We start from the raw sequence: 18,912 nt of genomic DNA, 5'->3' as shown, positions 1-18,912 counted from the left end.
ACTGTGTAGGTCGCACAGGCCGGCTCTGACTCACGGTAGGAGGAGGCGCCACAAGGGTGAGAATTCAGGTGGTGAACATCATCCATGGCCATCTTGAAGGCTGTTATAGGCTGAACTGGGTCTAACATTCATGTTCACATCCTAACCCCTAGTGCCTCAGCAAGTGACTGTCCTTGAAGAGAGGCTCTTTAAAGAGGTGGCTAAGTTAAATTGATATTGTATAGTTGTTAATCCAATATGACTGGTGTCCTAATAAAATGAGAAAATTAGGACAGAGATTACCACAGAAGGAGGACCATGAGAAGACACTGGCAGAGGTCAGCCACCAGCAAGACAAGGAGCAAGGCCTCGGAAGGAACCAACCCTGCAGACACCTTGGACTTCAGCCGAACTGGAAGAGAATAAACTCCTGTTGTCTGAGCCCCAGTCGGTGGTCCCTGTTATTGCAGCCCTGGCTTACACATGCAAGGGCTACCACCACCACCGCTATGAAGTAACAGGGAGGATGCACAAGATGGGTGACTGCGACAGCTGGAGACCGTCTCTGAAAGGTGACATCCTGCTGTTATGCAAGTTCAGACAAAGACAGACCCCATGTCTTACCTTGAGGGCACTGACTCAAAAACATTTCTGCAAGAGCTAGCAAAGCAGACCCATCAGAACCTGTGTCTCCTCTAGTGGAGGAGAAACTGACAGGAAAGCAGTAGAGTGATGGATCACTGTTGGTCCCAAATGAACACCAGTGAAAAGGCTTCTTAACCCAGAGGGCGGGCACCTTCCTGCAGACCCAGCATGAACTTCAGACAGCAGGGCTGCAGAAAGGTCTGCTGGCTGGGTGTCCACTGTGACACATCGTTTCCTGCTGCAGTTCCATTTTCTGCTATTTCCTTAATAAGAGAAGGAGGAAACCACCCAATGGGCCTCGAAGGCTGAGCTTAGGTTGTGTCCCAAGGCCAGTGCGGGCAGGCCTGGACTTTTTAGTCAAAGATCAAGATGCCAGGGGTTCCCGCTGCCAAAGCAGCCACTTAAGAGCAACCAGCCCAATTATCTAAATAAACACAGGTTATAAAGAGTGATTAACTTTGGTTTCAATGGAGAACAGTAGCCAAAAGAACAAACATTAAATGGTTGAACATCTTGTTATCACATGTATTGGGGTGGAAGGCAGTAGGCCAGGAAGAGAGGATGCAAACAAAATCAGGATGGGGTGGGGGAGGGGAAATAACCGCTTTAAAAATGTATATATCCTGACAGCTGATTCAAAGCCAGCCCAGTGTTAGCCAGGATATGGTCAGACCTGAGTCAAACCTGAGTCAGACCTGAATTACCTTGGGCCTCTTCCTGAAAACACACTGGGGGGGCTTTTCACTCTCCCCAGGATAACTTCCTTGGCTCCCTGGGTAACAGGAGTGCAGATGTGTGCTCTGTAAAGCACGTACAGGAGTGCAGATGTGTGCTCTGTAAAGCACGTAAATCATGCTGCTCACAGACCTAATGGGCAGAAAGGACTGGGGTCTTAGCAGCAATGGGAGTCCTTTATCTTTCTTCCTATATTAGCCTTTAAGAATATGGCCAGGCATATGTCCTAAGGAAGTAGCATATTTGTAAGGCACTCTCATGCAATTCTGGCCAGAACAGGGAATTGATATCTTTTCTGGGTAACATTTAGCACTGAGTATCAAAAGCCTTCATATGTTGACATGCCCTTTGACAAAGCAGTCAACCACCAAGAATTCTTGTGGAGGCCATCATGCTTGAGTGCACACATTTAGCCCGAAGGATGTTCTCCATAGGATTGTTTATAATATTAAAAGAACAGAAATCATTTGAATATCTACCAATAGGGTGTTGTAAACAGAGCCAGTCCATTCATACAATGAAAAGCTATGCAGCTCTTTAGAATGACGGTTATGTTAAAATTTTCACAAATATATGAATAAACAGAAAAAGAGTAGCTTACACAGTAATATGTATGTAATCCCATTGAGGAGGAAGGACGTTTACACCTAGAAAAGTGATTTAGAAGGATGTTCTTTAAAGGTTCGCAATTTTTTTCTTGTTGGTAGGATTTACTAGGAACTTTTATTTTCCTAGTTTTGGCTTATCTGTGCTTTTCAAATTTCCAACTACAACTAGAAATTTGTATTGTTCTATTTTGTAATAAATAGAACAATAATAGTTATGTATTAAAGCATCAGACTTTTACTTTTTTTTTTTTTGTATTTTTCTGAAGCTGGAAACGGGGAGGCAGACAGACTCCCGCATGCGCCCAACCTGGATCCACCCGGCACGCCCACCAGGGGGCAATGCTCTGCCCATCCGGGGTGTTGCTCTATTGCAACCAGAGCCACTCTAGCGCCTGGGGCAGAAGCCAAGAAGCCATCCCCAGCACCCGGGCCATCTTTTGCTCCAATGGAGCCTTGGCTGTGGGAGGGGAAGAGAGAGACAGAGAGGAAGGAGAGGGGGAGGGGTGGAGAAGCAGATGGGCGCTTCTCCTATGTGCCCTGGCTGGGAATCGAAACTAGGACTTCCACATGCCAGGCCGACGCTCTACCACTGAGCCAACAGGCCAGGGCCGAAAGCATCAGACTTTTAAAGATAATTTTATAATTTAGACTTACTAGTTACTTCTTCCCAATGCAGGTAGCTTGTACAGAAATCATATATCCCATTAGCAGTCTGGTGAGCTGAACGGGTGCCAGGCTCTGGGCAAACAGCAGAGAAGGGCACACACCCTTGTCCCTACCCCCACCCCCCAGGGACTCTCGGTCCAATGGGAGATGCAGACACAGCAGCTAACATATCACCATGCAACACACTGTAAAGGTCACAGCCCTCAACTGCAGGACCCAGCTCCCTGCAGAGCCCCCCCCCCAGCCCCTGGCTCTGGAAGCCACTGCCCTTGCCCCTTTAGGCTTGGGGGGTGTGGCATATCCCTCTGTTCTTCCTAGCCCTGGTGTCCTGCTTCATCCTTTGAGGGATTACATATCCCTCTCACACCTGAGTAAACAGTCTCTATGGAGCCTGCTTTACATTGCCCAGTTGGAGAGTGTGCGTGGCCTGCCGGGACCCTGCTGGTGCCCACTGCTCTTTCTATTCCTCACCACACTTCACAGAGCCTCACCTGGTGCTCGGGCACTTGCTGTCGGGGGACACTTACAACATTGCAGTACAGCTTTATCGGCTTCTTGACGTGCTCTGCTCACTTTCTTTTCATTCGTGAGGACCAAATTAGGGCCAGCAAGAATCATCCTCAGAGAAGAGATGGGTCCATATTCTTAGCCGGGGGGATGGGCTGCTTGCGTCACCTGGTGTCCATTTCAGTCCACTCATTCATTGATTGAATACGTCATCACCAGGTACCTACTGTTTGCCCAGAACCGCAATTATCAGGCACTGTGGAATTGTACTTGACAAAATGAACCAGAGACTTCAGGCATATATTCAAATTGAGTGTTCTTATAATATCCCTCACCATTCGTTGAGATATATTTCCCATGCATTTATACATTTAGCTACATGACATAGATACATATGTAATTACTCTGTGAGTTTTCAGAAATTGTCTCCTCCACTCCCTGCTCCTCAGCCCTCCACTTCTTCCAGTAGAATTATTACAATTGCTCCCAAACTGGTCTCGCTGCCTTTGGTTCCTTTTCTCCCCCAGTGCATCCTGGACACTATCCCCAGAGGGCACTGGCATCAGGCCATTTTTTAGGTTTCCTGTTGCTTTAGCTGAGCATTCAGAGGCTGTCTCCGTCCAGCTTCTGTTTACTTTTCTAGCTCATCCTCTGTGGCTTCCCTGCCTCCGCCTGCTATTCCAGGTCATGGTCAGCCCCTGACTCCCTCCCTCTAAGTGCTTCTGGCCCAATTGCCTTGGTACTCTACCTTCTTTCTTGCCTGCCTCTACCCACTCTGTGGTCTTTCCCCGGTGACCAAGCCCTTCTCCTCCGTATCCTGTCTTGACCACTCCAGGCCACAGCAGCCTCTTCCACTGATGACCCCAGACCTCTTGTCTGGACCACTCACCGCTGACACAACCCCTGTTTCACACTGAGACTTCGGGTCTTATGTGTGGAGCCATGGTACATTCTGAGAATGTGAGGCAGGCTTCCTCTGACTTGTTTTTTGACAGTCTCTAGTACAGTGCTTCCTCTTCTGTATGTGTTCAGTTAATATTTACTAAACATTAAGACATTGTGCCAGGTGCTAAGAAACATGCCCTCGTGTTTACTACCGTGTTTCCCCATGTGTAAGACACAGCCTTTTCTGAAAAATTTGGGGTCTAAAAACTGGGTGTCTCTTATACAGTGATTGTAGATTCTTTTACTTGCATTTTCTGCTTTTCTTTTGCGCTTGATTTGGCACTCATTGTTGAAGACAGTGAATAGTCACCAGACACAGATGAGGACAAGCTAATGGATGGGAGTTTTGACAGTCATGATGAATTATATGAATTTTATGATGAATAAAACTTGAGTTAAATAACTTTACGTAATACTTTTTTTTTCAAATTTTGGGCCCCAAAATTAGGGTGCTGCATCTTATACATGGGCGTGTCTTATACGTGGGAAAGTACGGTAGTTTATTTTATTCATTCATCCATCCATCAGTTGTTATTGGATTTCTACCGGGGGCCAGGCTGTGGGAATTAGATACTGAACAAGGGAGAAATCTTCTCTATCCTCATGGAGCTGGCATTCCTGTAAGGGAAGTGGATTCTCAGTACAAACAAGTAAAACAGTTCAAAGTGTGGGAAGGGTCCTAGCACAGGGGCCGGGAACCTATGGCTCGCAAGCCAGATGTGGCTCTTTTGATGGCTGCATCTGGCTCGCAGACAAATCTTTAATAAAAAAAATAATAATAACGTTAAAAATATAAAACATTCTCATGTATTACAAGTCATTCATTTCCTACCACTCATGTTCATGGTTGCAGGTGGCTAGAGCCAATCACAGCTGTCCTCTGGGACAACACCAAATTTTTATTGGATAATGCTTAACATACATGGATCATTGTATGGCTTTCACGGAATTACATTTTAAAATGTGGCGTTCATGGCTCTTTCAGCCAAAAAGTTTCCCGACTCCTGTCCTAGAAGATGTCCATGTTGTACAACTTTGCCTGTTCCATATGTGAGCCAGTTATGTAATTGGTGGAGCCCAGTGCAAAATGGATATATAGGGCCTCTTGTACTAACCACATACAAATGTCACGATGGCGACAGCAGGGCATTGAACCCGATGTGGGGCCTTCTGGCTCATGAGCACAAAACCAGCTCGGCCTCCGTAGTCCTTAGCCCACACGGGGTGTTTTCATGAGACAAAAAATCATCAGAAAAACTGTCTCCATGAGATCGGACTCGAGCTCAGTATCCTTGTTCCTAGGAATAACAGGTGATGTGGTGGCCATATACGGTAGGGACGCAACATAATGGGCTGGTCGCTGTCCCCTGCCTTTCAGACTGCTTGTCGTACTCAGCTCTGCGAGTCCTGTCCCAGAGGTGCTATGGGAGGCAGAGATGCAGAATCCTAGTCAACAACCACCACTTCGGAAGCCCCTGTCTGCCAGGAGTGAAAAAGTACCTCACTGTCACCTATGCATGTGGTAAGAACACACCCCCAAGGAGGGCTGCCTCCTCCTCCAGAGATGGTGACCATGGCAACAAAGGCTGTTTGCTTGCAACCGGCCCAACGACTACTCCTGAAACCAATCTTTGTTACACCAGAGAGTCAAGAGCCCCTTTTTCTACCCTTCATTGTTGCTGGTAACATTCACATTAGATAAGCAGAAGGATTTTCTTGGGTCCACGTTTGTTTTCAGAGCTCTCTGAGCTATCAGATGGGCAGCAGATGGGAAGGGTAGGGAAGAAACAAACAAACGGGGGTGAAAGGGATGTCACCGAGGGAGCAGTTTTCATCTGGGTTCTTGGGAGGCTCTAGGATTTATGGGGATGTCATGCGAGTTCACAGGAGTGTAGCTGTCCCTCCATCCCTGCTGTTAGGCCTCTGTGTGCTGCCAACATTCCCACGGCGCTGAGTCAACAGACCCGACACTCACCCTAAAACAGTGAATTATTACGTGACGTTTTCCTGGTGTCCTTCAATAATAAAATGAAACGCCTGGCTCATGAGATTCCAGCTTTTATAAAATGACTTAAAAGGAAATCAGCAGTTAATATTGTTTTTCTGAGGGTCAGGTGGCTTTCCAGTTGTAATCCTGACACGAGAACTATGTTATTTATTTATTTATTTATTTATTTATTTTAGCGAGCATAGAAGCAAAGAGCCTACCACGAAGAGCCCTACTCCTGTGCTCATGGAAACCCCTCTCCCTACTGGATGTCCCTAGACATTTTGGTAACAGTTTTATTGAGATATAATCCACTGATTGTGCAATTCATTTATTAAGCAGAGAAGTGGATGGTTTTACTATGGTCACAGAATTGTGCAATGGTCACCATAATTGAGGACATTCTCCTCATTCCAACAAGAAATCCTGTGTCCTTTAGCAGTCACCTCCCAATCCAGCCCTGTCCCCAACCCCAGGCAGCCACCAGCTTATGTCCTTCTGTCTTTATGGGTTTGCATCTTTCGGACATTTCATATAAACGGAGTCATACCACATGTGGTTCTTTGTGACCAGTGTCTCTACCTGGCGTATGGTGGTGTGTGTCAGCATTTCATCCCTTTTCATGACACACTAGGATCCCATTGCATCCCCATCCTTTATGTCCTGAGCTAACAGTGCTGCTCTTGGCAGTATCAGAGCCATAATAGACCCTGACCGGGCAGTGGTGCAGTGGATAGAGTGCCACTTGGGATGCTGAATACCCAGGTTTGAAACCCTGAGGTTGCTGGCATGAGTGCAGCAGGTTCATCCAGCTTGAGCACAGGGCTGCTGGCTTGAGTGTGGAATCATAAACATGATCCCATGTCACTAGCTTGAAGAGCCCAAGGTCGCTGGCTTGAGCAAGGGGTCACTGGCTGGCTTGGTTGGAGCCCCCCAGTCAAGACACATATGAAAAAGCAATCAATGGACAACTAAGGTGTCACAACTATGAGTTGATGCTTCTCATCTCTCTCCCTACCTGTCCCTCCTTAAAAAAAAAATTCTTTTAATTAAAAAAAGCTGTCATAGTGAAGTAACTACATCAACATATTCCCAAAATCATAGCAGCCAAGTGTACATGTGGGGATAGACTCACAATTGTGTCAGCCCTCTGGGTCTTTATTCCCCACCCCCTGTCCAGGAGCTCTGGGCAGCATGGTGCCCATTCTGGCTCAGAATGACCATCGGAGAAGGGACCAGCTGACCCCTATGCATGTCAAGATGGTCTTACATAAGAGGGTTGGAACTGATCAACTCCAGTAGGTATTTGTCCCAACACCTGCTTCTGACCAAGCATCCTACCAGGCTAAGCTCTTCTACCCAGCAGCTTTGCTGTGCAAACCCAAGGGAAACCCCACCACCCTGTGGGTGGGGGCAGGGTCCATCAGGGACAAGTAATGAATGTTTAGCAGGTCTTGCTGTGGGACCCTCATTTCCATAGAAACACATGTCTCCAAAAGGACCTTGTCACACAGCCAGCCAGAGTATTCTGGAGGGGTGAGCATCTGCAGGTGCCGCTGGGAGTGAGGGTGTTTGTGACTGAGTCTGACAAGTGGAGGGATAAACGTCCTGATTTACCAGTGGATTTCTTAGCCTTCTCTTTGTTGCATTGAAAAACTATCAAGTGTACAAAGTCTAAAATACTGCTTTTTGGTTTTTAGTTCCCAAGAACATACTCACAGCAATTGATCCAGCCGTCACTAACCTGAAGCCTTCGGTGAAGCAGAAAGATGGCGACTATGGTAATATTTCTGGCTCACTGCCAGCACCTTTCTTGAGGTGGGGGTTTGTCGTCAGGGGCACTCTGTTCGAATGTGAGGGTATCAGAGTTGCTGTGGTGAATGGCTGTAACTGGTGGCCAACATTTCATTTTGTTTTTAAACTTATACATAGAATACGTCCACCCTCCATCCATTCCCGTCTTATTTCCTGAAAGAAAAGTCAAATCAAAAAAGACATCCGCACAGAAACCAACTTGGATTCTGCAACAGGTTCCTTGGGAATATTATTGGTTAGGCTCCTGGTACCACCTTCTCCCTGAGGTCTTCCCTGTTCTTCTGTATACAGTGGGTGAACATTTGGGTCATCTTATCAAATCTAGAATGAGTTCTGGCCTGACCAGGCGGTGGCACAGTGGATAGAGCGTCGGACTGGGATGCAGAAGACCCAGGTTCGAGACCCCGAGGTCGCCAGTTTGAGCGCAGGCTCATCTGGTATGAGCAAAGCTCACCAGCTTGGACTCAAGGTCGCTGGCTCGAGCAAGGGGTTACTCAGTCTGCTGAAGGCCCACGGTCAAGGCACATATGAGAAAGCAATCACTGAACAACTAAGGTGTCGCAACAAAAAACTGATGATTGATGCTTCCCATCTCTCTCCGTTCCTGCCTGTCTGTCCCTATCTGTCCCTCTCTCTGACTCTCTCTCTGTTTCTGAAAATAAATAAATAAAAATAAAAATAAAAAATAGAATGAGTTCTGACCCTGAGAGCTCCTGAGAGAAGCTGTCGAGCATCTGTCTAAGCGACCAACCTTTCTCATCTCTTAGCACTTACACTAATTGCTACAATTCTGTGTCACCCCCAAAAATATATTGTTGGCCGATCTGACACACACACACACACACACTCACACACACACACACACACACACAAATATATATATATATATTATATATGTATAATTTTGATTTATTCACACCAGAAAGCTATTGGTATATAAGCCGTTCTCATTTTTTTCCTTAGTCTGAGGGAAAAGAAGTCAGTGTCCCCTGACTAAGTAGTCAGGTTTTACAAATTCTCACGGCATACCGGTTGTAAACCACTGATCTGAGATACTGAGCTTTGGGTGGTGAAGTGTTGTCTGTGTTGTTTTCATAACAAATACGAGGTCTTTCCCCCCTAAATATAAAAAGGATGCCTGATGTGGAAAGCACAGGAAAGAAGCAGGAAATAGAAACGGCCCCAGCCTCAGAGCTCAGAGGTCACACTTCTCCATGTTCTACAGCTTTCCGCCAGGCTCCCCGTCCCACAGCCCCGCTCCCTCTGATCCCATGAATATCCTGGTTCCCCGGCTGCAGAGGGTCTCTCAGAGCTCTGCACCGTCCCTCCTCAGAGGCCTTGAACCAGTCTGACCTTCCCAGGAGCTCCCAAACCACCACTGATGTTTAACCAGGTACCTGACGCCAGAGCAGCCCTGCATTCCACTGCTGTTTCAAAACTAAGTACCCCCAACACAGGCCCCTCCATAACTTGAGGTTGGTCTTGTCTACACTCAGCAGAGCCGACAGCATCTCTGTGGCTATGTAAGATGTTGTTAGACACCATGAGAGTCGTTGCCCGGCAGGTGGGGAAAAAATGTACTCCCTTCTGCAGCGGAGTACGTAAGTGGCACCTAGATGAGTTGGAGCCACCATGTTTTAGGATTTCTAAATTCCTTTTACCATTTACTATACTCAGGGACTGCTTCCTCAGGGACTGCTTCCTAAATGCTCTTCCTGGCTCATTCTTTGTTGGATTTCTATGACTTTTTATTTATGATGATAAAGTGTCCTGTAGACAGCTGTGATTAATCATAGGTCTCACATGTTTTATGAAACAGGTGTCAGCTTTGACCCTAGCGAATCGAGGGTGCTGCAGAAAGACGGGGTCATTGTCAGCAACTCCCTGGCTGCCTTTGCTTACATCAGAGGTAGGTCAATGGATCGAGGATTCTCAGGGTGCTAATGGGGTTACTTAAAGTCTTCCCGACAAAGGTGCTGTGTAATTACAACATTCCAATAGCTAAAGAAATATGACCAAGTTTATACGTGGCAACTGTAGTCTTATAAGACCTGGACACCCAGAGGCCCAAATTCGGGGGCAGTTCCAACCGGGTTACCCACAGGAGAACCAAACAGGGAGGCACAAAGTCACCAAACAAAGTCACCGATGGAGGAGTTTGGCCCCGTGAGGTATTTTCTGCTTTGAAAAGTAGGAACTGGAGGAATGCATTTTCCCAGCTCAGAAACTTGGGAAGGGCCTAGGATTAGCGAATTCCACCCTTGGTTAGGAAGAAAACTGAGCCAGAAGATCACTTAGTAAACACAACAGGTTATTCCCTGTAAAGACAGAGCCCCTTTCTGAGTCACCAGTGTTCCTTCTTGCGGTTGCCAAGGTTCCCCTCGATAATCTCCCCCTCGAAGATCGATGACTGGCAGCTCTTGCTAATGAGCAGCCAGGCTTGCTACCCGGTGAGGGCACAGTGCACTCCATGGCCCCTGAGTGCCCACCTGAGCACAGACCGTGGTTTGGAATGTTGACTCTGCAAGTTTCGGCAATACCTGCCTGACTCTGTTCCAGAAGCCAAGCCCTCTGAGGCCTTTTGTAGAATGCATGTGACTATAATGCATTACCCTATTACTGCCCAAGGCCTGCCTGGGGTAGAGGGATTAGATGGGGGGCTGTTTCAGGTGAGCCTTCCTCAGAAGAAAATAAAGGCACAAGGAGCCGTATTAACAGAGAGACGCAGCAGTCCTGTGGTCCTCCGCGGTCCCGCCATCCTCCTGTGTCAGTATCCCTCCTGAGTTTGCTGCCTGGTCCTTGGTTTCCTCTGAGAAACATCTCTTTTCTAACCACACTCCCCCCCCCCCATTTCTTGGTGTTCTCAATCATTGTCAAAGTTAAGAGATGTCAGGATTTTTCTTGTCAGAAATAGCTCCATATTTTCAAAAGTCCCTGGACAGCCCCTTGGAGGGAAAGTCATCATGAAAATCCTTCAAACAAAGAATGACAATTGCAGAGAAGTCATGATGACACCCCCTTGTTGGTCCTTCTCCACATCTGCCTTGGTCCACTCAGGCCACTGTAACAAGAAACCACACACTGGGTAGCTTAAACAACAGAAATTTAATTTTTCACTGCTTTGGAGTCTGGAAGTCCTAGATCAAGGTAGTGGTAGATTTGGTGTCTGGTGAGAGTTCTCCTCCTGGCTTGTAGATGTCCACTGTCTTGCTGTGTCCTCACAGGGAGAGAGATAGAGGTAGAGAGCTCTCTGGTGTCTCTTCTTAGAAGGACACAAATTCTATTGGATCTGGGCCCCACCTTGTGACCTCATTTAACCTTATTCACCACTCCCACCCTATAGGTTCTGTCTCCAAATACAGTCACATTGGGGGTTAAGGCTCTGACACATGAATTGGAGGGGGACACAATTCAGTCCATAGCATTGACCCTGCGAGAGGGGACTCTGACACCCCATTCTGCACATAAGAAAGCCGAGGGTCAGAGGAGGTGAGCCATTTGCCTGAGGTCACAGTGTGGACATTGGCAGGGCTAGGATTCAGACTCAGCAGGTTCAAGGCCTGTGCTCTGGCTTCCCCAAGCAAGAACTGTGCCCTTCAGAATCAGACACAAGGAAACCTCGTGACCTCGCATTATCCTACTCAGCTGCCCTCCGTCTGCCTCTATGATTCTCCATGCTCATTCCTCCCGGAAATCACAGGAGAGAGCTATTTAGTGCCCATCTGTCCACTCAATGTTAAATGTTTCAAGGGCAGATCTTGTAATCACAGTTATTGTCACATCCCAATGTGTAGGACAGTGCTTGGCACTCCCAAGCGGGGAGGCCCACCTGCAGGAGCAGCTAGGAGCCAAGTGAGCCAAGGAGGTTCTGGCAAAACAGCCAAAGAGTTGGTAGACTGAGGGAGTCCAGGAGGGCATTTCCGCAGAGCTGCAGGCAGCTCTGGTGCCCTGGGGGACAAGCGGACTAGAAACCAGAATCGGGGGCTTATCTTGAGATGCTGAAATGCGGAGGTTGGTAGGACAGACAGGAGGACGTCCAGAGGTCCCTGAGGAATGGTTTCTCTCTCTGCCATTTGGTGGTCTGAAGGACATCTCCTTGGAGTGTTTGAATTTATCCTCATCTCATGTCTATACCTGCTCCTTGAACTTGTTCTCGAACTTAGATCACAGGATTGAAGAAGCTCATGGAAAAATTTTGAAATTACAGAAATGTAAAGTGGTGTGTGTATGTATGTAAGTGTGTGTCTCTGTGTCTGTATGTGTGTCTGTCTCTATGAGTCGTGTGTGTGTGTGTGTGTGTGTGTGTGTGTGTGTGTGTGAGAGAGGGGGGGGGGGGGAGGGTTTGGAAGGCAGTTGCTAAGCTGACTCTGCCCTGTCCCCTGGCATATTGTGCCTAAAAAGACTCAAAGAGGGTCTTGCTCAAACGTGACACCCCATCACATATAATAGTTGCTTTATTGACATCTGCTTTGCGTGTTTACCTCACACAAGCATGCCTTCTGTGGCCTTAATAATCTTGTTCCGCCTGACCAGGTGGTGGCGCAGTGAATAGAGCGTTGGACTGGGATGCCAAGGACCCAGGTTCGAGATCCCGAGGTCGCCAGCTTGAGCGTGGGCTCATCTGGCTTGAGCAAAAAAAAAGCTCACCAGCTTGGACCCAAGGTTGCTGGCTCGAGCAAGGGGTTACTCGGTCTGCTGAAGGCCCACGGTCAAGGCACATATGAGAAAGCAATCAATGAACAACTAAGGTGTTGCAATGCGCAATGAAAAACTAATGATTGATGCTTCTCATCTCTCCATTCCTGTCTGTCTCTCTCTGTCTATCCCTCTCTCTGACTCTCTCTCTCTGTCTCTGTAAAAAAAAAAAAAAAAAATCCTGTCCCTGCCCCATGGCGTGGGACTGTGTGTGTGCCCAGCCTCAGGCAGAGCTGCTGTGGACTCTTGAGGTAGCTGGGGCCACGGGGAGAGAGCAGAGGTCCCCCTGAAGTTGAAGGCACCATTGTTTCATACAAGAGGAACTCCAGGATATCAGAGAAACCCATGCTGAAACAACAGAAGTATAATAACACATTCCAATGTTGGAGTTACACGATCCCCCGTTGGGGAAGGCAACTGGAAATCAGCGCTGCCTTGTCGCATAGGTGTGGACTCCGGTTTGTTCCCACAGTCCCTAATCTCGGTTCCATGACAGAATGTTGTTATCACATTGCTGAGTGCCGGCGGACGAAGGCCCAGCCTACGCTGTGCTTTCACTGATGGCTGCAGGCCTGGGAGCTGGAACCCTCGCTCAGTCCTCTTGGTGTCTTATTTGGACACAAATAAACTTGAGCTGGAGTTTGTGTTGGCTCCAGACCAGGGATGTAAGGGTCAAGGGGTCTCCAAGGCCATAGCCACCATTGTGAGATTCACAGGGGCTGATGAACGTCACTCACTCGAGCCTGTGGAGAATGAGGCCAAGTGGAAAACAGTGCCAACAATAACAGTGTGAAGATGGTCTGACCACAGGAGACGAATGCCTTTATATTTCCTGAATATAGGATAAGAAAGAGGGTTGGTCACAAAAGCCCAAAATCCAATTGTTTCTAGAAAACATGCCGTTAGTGTTAAGGTTGGGGCTGTGGAGAGAGCCCTGGCCTGAGCTCCCCGGTCCCAGCCAAGGGATGGCTTTGGACCACAGGATTAGCTGGGCCAGTGCACTCGCCTAGTTCCCTCAACATCTGATGAGTCTGGAACTTCGAGCTCATAGCTGCAGATGACTAGGAAGCATTGCTCCAACAGGCTTGCCAAGAGCTGCCCACGTTCTCCATCTTTGATCACTGTATCTCAGCAGACTTGGTATGGACACAGCCCAGATGGTGACCACTTGGCCAGAGGCGTAACAGAGCCAAGAGGCACTAAGAGTGAGATGCTCTCCGGCAATGGAATCCAGACTCATCTCCTAAGAGAAGAGGGAGAGAAGGAAGGAAGGCAACGAACATGACAGAGTCCCACCCGCAGGGCCCCGCTCAGAGTGCTTGGAGCTCTGTGGCCGCTCCTCTGTGCAGTCAGTAGGCATTGTGGGATCCCTGCTGAGCACGGGGGATCTGGCAAAGAACAAGAGAGTTTGGTCCTGCTTTCATGGAGCCTGCATTCTATGGGGCAAGAAAGGGTGGGCAGTTTAGTGACATTCAAGATGCTATAAGAGCAATGACAAGGGGACCTGGCCCAGACTGGGGTGGGGCACAGAAGGCTAGATGAAGAGGGGAGAAAACATTGCAGGTGGAAAGAACGCCATGTAGAAAGCGTGTGGCTCCTGTGAGGCGGGGAAGAGGCCAGTGTACAGAAAGAGCAGAGAGTGGAGGGACCAGTCTTTGACTTGAACTTGGGGAGGGTGGCAGGGGGCCTGGCCATAGCAGGCTTCATAGGCTGCAGCCAGGATTTGAGTTTTAGCTTATGAGAGGGGAGTGACCATTTACAGAGCAGGGCAGGGATGTGACCTGATATGCATTTTTAAAAAGATGGCGATGGCCACAGTGGGGGGCCAGAAAGGAGACAGCAGGGCAGCTAAGGACAGGGAGACGTGGACGAGTGGTGACGTCTTCCCTGCTTTCCAGACAAAGTCACTAGATCAAGAGACACCTGTGCAAGTGAGAGTAAAAGCCACTTACCAGGGGGTGTTCACACTATGTGGGCTCGTAGAGGATTATTGTTGAGAATATATAGCCTGACCAGGCAGCGGCACAATGGATAGAGCGTTGGCCTGGGACATTGAGGCCAGTTTCAAAACCCCGAAGTCGTCAGCTTGTGCGTGGGATCGTAGACATGACCCCCTGGTTGCCGGCTTAAGCCCAAAGGTTGCTGGCTTGAGCAAGGGGTCACTCAATCTGCTGTAGCCCCCCAGTCAAGGCACATATGAGAAAGCAATCCGTGAACAACTAAGGTGCCGCAACTATGAGTTGATGCTTCTCATCTCTCTCCCCTCCTGTCTGTCTCTCTCCCTCTCCTAAAGAAGAAAAAGAATATAGAAACTTCTATGTTCTTTACACATGAGAGGAAAAGCACACGTCCCCAACAGAAACAACTGTGGGCATGCGACATGAGCCGGCATTTAGAGAGGAGGGAAGCATAGTCACTGGAGTGATGTACAGGATTTGGGGGTCAGGGAAACGCAGACCAGGACCATAGTAAGGTACCACTTTATACCCTTGTGACTAGGAAGGAACTTGAAAGCCTCTCTGTGCCAGGAGCTGGAGGGACAGACACTCCCTCCAGTGCCCACATGGTAGCCGCTTTGGAAGCCAGTTGGGCAGTGTTTCCTAAAATTCACGTACCTCAGAACTCATCCAAGTATGCTCCTGGGTCAATACCCAAGGGAAAGGCTTGCTCATGTACACCCGGGGCATTGATGAGAATGTCCACGGCTACAGTGCCCACAAAACAAAACAGAAGCCTGGCACCAACCCAGATGCTCCCCAGCGGGGGGCGGGATGAGTGAATCAACACTGTAGTCCAGCCAGTGGAAGAGGAGATAGCAATGTCACGTCCAGTAAAAACAACCACCACCGGCAAGTTACACTCTTTTCACATGGTTTGAGGAACCCACAGAGGTGCAGTAAGCTATATTAAAAGGCAAGCAGGGTAGTAATGACCATAGGATTCAGGTGGGAGTTACCTTGCTTGATGGAGGAGCTGGGGGAGGAGGAAGCCCCCACTTGCACACGGGTGCTGTCAGGGTCTCCCACCCACGCGTCAGGCGTCGGCATCATTTGGTGTGTGGTTGTCCGACAACATCCCCAGCACCTCCTGAGGCTCATTCTACCACCACTCCCAGAGATGAACGCTCCCTCCCTTCTCTCCCAAGTGGTGTAGGACTGTCTTGGACCAACTCTTCAAAATACCTTGGCACTTTGGGAAAAACGTTGTTATTCACAGCAGTGCAGATGCAACTTGCTGCCCTGCCCCAGCCAACAGCCACTTTGGACTAAGACTCCTGTGTCGCAGAGAGGGGAAGGAGGCCGTGGTGCTGGTTGGTCAGGGCCACGGCAAGAAAAGGAGATCACATCTGAGGCAGTGACGCCAGCCACAAGTGAAGGAAGCCGAGGGAGCGGTTTCGAGTTCCAAGAAGATACTGCGCCTCACTTAGATCTTTCCTGTCAGGTCACAGAGACTGGATCCTTTGAGTGACCAGGAAACTCACCAACCCCCTGGTTCTCCAGCTCCAGTCTGGACCCCTGAGGAAGAGGAGGCGGTGCAGGGCAGTCCTCACCATCCGCGCATGGAGTACAGTGGGAGGTGCTGTGCCCACCGCGGGGTCCACACAGCTGCACTGAGCATTGATGGTTCTGGATGCACACCACAGGTGGCCCACAGCTGAGGATCTGGATCCAGCCCCGGTTCCACCTGAAGAGGCCAGCGGGCTTTCCTGGCCTCCACTTTGGTGGACTGCAGCCCATGAGCCAACCTCGAAAATAAAGTTTTATTTAGAACACACCTGTTTCTATTTCTGTTATTATTGTGCCACCATTTGGATGTAGGAAAAACTACCAGAGCTTTCATTTATATTTACTTTTTAATCTAGAAGAATTCAGCTTTGCTTCCATCTACTATGTTGATACTTAAACTTTGTATATACATTAATTTTTCATAGTTTACTACTACTAATAGCTAACTGTTCATTAAAGATTACTGTATATCACTGAATGTTCTGATAGCTTCACAGGAATTACTTCATTTCATTGTAACAACTCTGTAGTGGGAAGGTGCTGTTAGCCCCATTTTACAGACAAGGAACCTGAGTCACAGAGAGGTTATGTAACTTGCTGAAAGTCACATAGCTAATGAGTGGCAGATCTGAGTTTGAACTCAGGGGGACCACCTTCCAAGTCCCTCTGCTATGTATCCTCTTATATACATACATTATATACATACATACATGTATTGACTATGTGTGCTCTAAACCTTTTTTTTTTTTTAAACCAATGAGGGTATGTAGTCAGAGAGGTGAGGGTGTTCTCCAAGATGCTATCCAGAGCTGGCGTTCTACGTGGCATTAGCTTCCTGCCTGGGGAGACATTTGTCTCTGGGATGCTGTTGAAGCCCCAACTGCTCCTCCCAGCTCCTGACCTGTCCTCTTCCCCCTTCCACAGCCCACCCTGAGAGAGCCGCCCTGCTGTTCGTGTCCAGCGTCTGCGTCGGTCTGGCCCTCACACTGTGCGCCTTGGTCATCCGAGTGTCCTGTGCCAAAGACTTGCGGGAGCTGCAGCTGGCGAGGGCGCGTCTGGTGCCTGGGAGTGACAAGGCCGAGGAGGACAGTGAGGATGCAGAGGAGGAGGGGGACTCCTCTGACTCAGATTTCCGAGGGGAGCCGTCAGGGTTCTGTAGGACTCCATACCCCACCTACACATCCGTTGAGGCTGCAGAGCTGGCGGAGAGGATTGAGCGCAGGGAGCAGATCATCCAGGAGATATGGATGAACAGCGGCTTGGATACATCACTGTCTCTGCCGAGGAGCCCGGGCCCCTTCTGCTGAACCCTGGACGCACCTGATGCGACCACACAACTGAGCAGGGGAGCGTCCCCCCGTGTCCCCCCTTCCCGGGTTCTGTCTCACTTGTTCCTTCTGTGAAGGAGAATCTGCCACGTCACCCAAGGCTGGTGAAGCCAGAAAGCTGCAAAAGGGACGTCTCACTGTTTCACTGTTTACAGCACTCTTCAAAATAAAGTAAGGAGGGAAGACGTCTTTGTATTCTGTACTTACTCAAATTCCTGTCACTACATCAACATACTCACAGTTTACATTTACTGAGCGCTGACAACACCAGGCACTGTCCCCACCGCTTCTCATTTATTAAGTCATTTACTCCTCACTGCCTCGTGAGACAATGTTGGCTCCCCCGTTTTATAAGTGAGCAACCAGAAGTCCCGGTATGTCCAACAAAAGAACTGCCTTAACGCAGGACAGCAAGCATGCGTTCACCACGTGGTCACTGCCTCTGGATTTTAATCACTAACATTATTTGATTAGAATGGGGGGAGCGGCACCATTTTTCTTAAATGGCAAGATAATAAAAGTGTTAGATGTTCTGCGTCATGCCATGGCGACTCAACTCTGCCATTGTAGTGCAAAAACATAGCTAATCCGTAATGAAGGAATGTGACTGAATGTCAACCAAACTGTATTTAGACACAGGGACGTTTGAATTCGTTTTCATATGTCACATGTTATTCTTCTTTATGCCTAAAATATTTACTGTCTTGCCCTTTATAGAAAAAAAGGTCGCCAATTCCTAGTGTCAAGGTTAAGATTGCAGTGCGTCTCATGGTAAATGCAATCTACCACATTACCTAGTTCTGTGGACAGGGATCAGGTGGAGTTACCTTCACATCATTGCAAAAAATGGGGGGTGGGGGAAAGGGAAGGGAGCAAAAAAAAAAGGAGTTGAGAAAGCTGAGATGCCCAATGGGAGCACTGGCATGCCTGGTGGCTGGGAGACATAGAAATGAGGGTACTGTACCTATGCCCTGTGCCCTCTCCCAACATGCTCTCCTGCCTCACCGTACTTCATCACCACACCAACCCTGCAAGCAGGTGTGTGTAGATGAGGCCGTGAAAGCTGGCAGGTTAAGTTTGGGGGCCCAGGTCACACGATGGAAAGTGCCAGAATTGACTTCCTGGGAGGCAATCAGGAAGTACTAGCTGCCCCAACAGGAACCTGTGCAATGACGGACACGGGTGAAAGGACGTCAGTCCCCCAGGTCCCAACAGGGAATGCAGAGGATGTTGGGTGTGCGCCTCAGCCACCAGTCCAGCTGCCCAGGCTGGTTTGTGTGTGGGGGGGGAGGGGAGTTGCAGGTTTGTATGTTTCATTTAGGTTGTCTTAGTTCATTTGAGCTGCTATAACAAAAATCCTACAGACTGGGGGATTATAAACAATAGGAATTTATTTCCCACAGTTATGGAGGTTGGAAGTTCAAGATCAAGGTGCTGGTAAACTCGGTGTCTGGTGAGGGCTGGCTTCTTTGTTCATAGATGGCCTTTGTCTTGCT

At 48.5% G+C, this 18,912-nt stretch overlaps 1 protein-coding gene across 4 annotated transcripts in view; it reads left to right on the top strand.

Moving 5' to 3' along the window:
- Window positions 1-17,679, top strand: part of EVA1C (eva-1 homolog C) — a 58,980-nt gene extending 41,301 nt beyond the window's left edge. Inside the window, exons 5-8 of one of the 4 annotated variants that reach the window (XM_066370345.1) lie at window positions 5,464-5,607; window positions 7,773-7,853; window positions 9,707-9,796; window positions 17,013-17,679. In XM_066370345.1, the coding sequence (XP_066226442.1) occupies window positions 5,464-5,607; window positions 7,773-7,853; window positions 9,707-9,796; window positions 17,013-17,395 (698 nt within the window). In that variant the 3' untranslated portion in view covers window positions 17,396-17,679. The remainder of the gene's footprint in view (window positions 1-5,463; window positions 5,608-7,772; window positions 7,854-9,706; window positions 9,797-17,012) is intronic. The other 3 variants (XM_066370347.1, XM_066370344.1, XM_066370346.1) reach the window with 3 other exon arrangements.
- Window positions 17,680-18,912: the final 1,233 nt, after the last annotated feature.

Source organism: Saccopteryx leptura, chromosome 2 (assembly GCF_036850995.1).
Source record: "Saccopteryx leptura isolate mSacLep1 chromosome 2, mSacLep1_pri_phased_curated, whole genome shotgun sequence".
NCBI lineage: Eukaryota > Metazoa > Chordata > Mammalia > Chiroptera > Emballonuridae > Saccopteryx > Saccopteryx leptura.
This window is presented reverse-complemented; position numbering and strand designations above follow the sequence as displayed.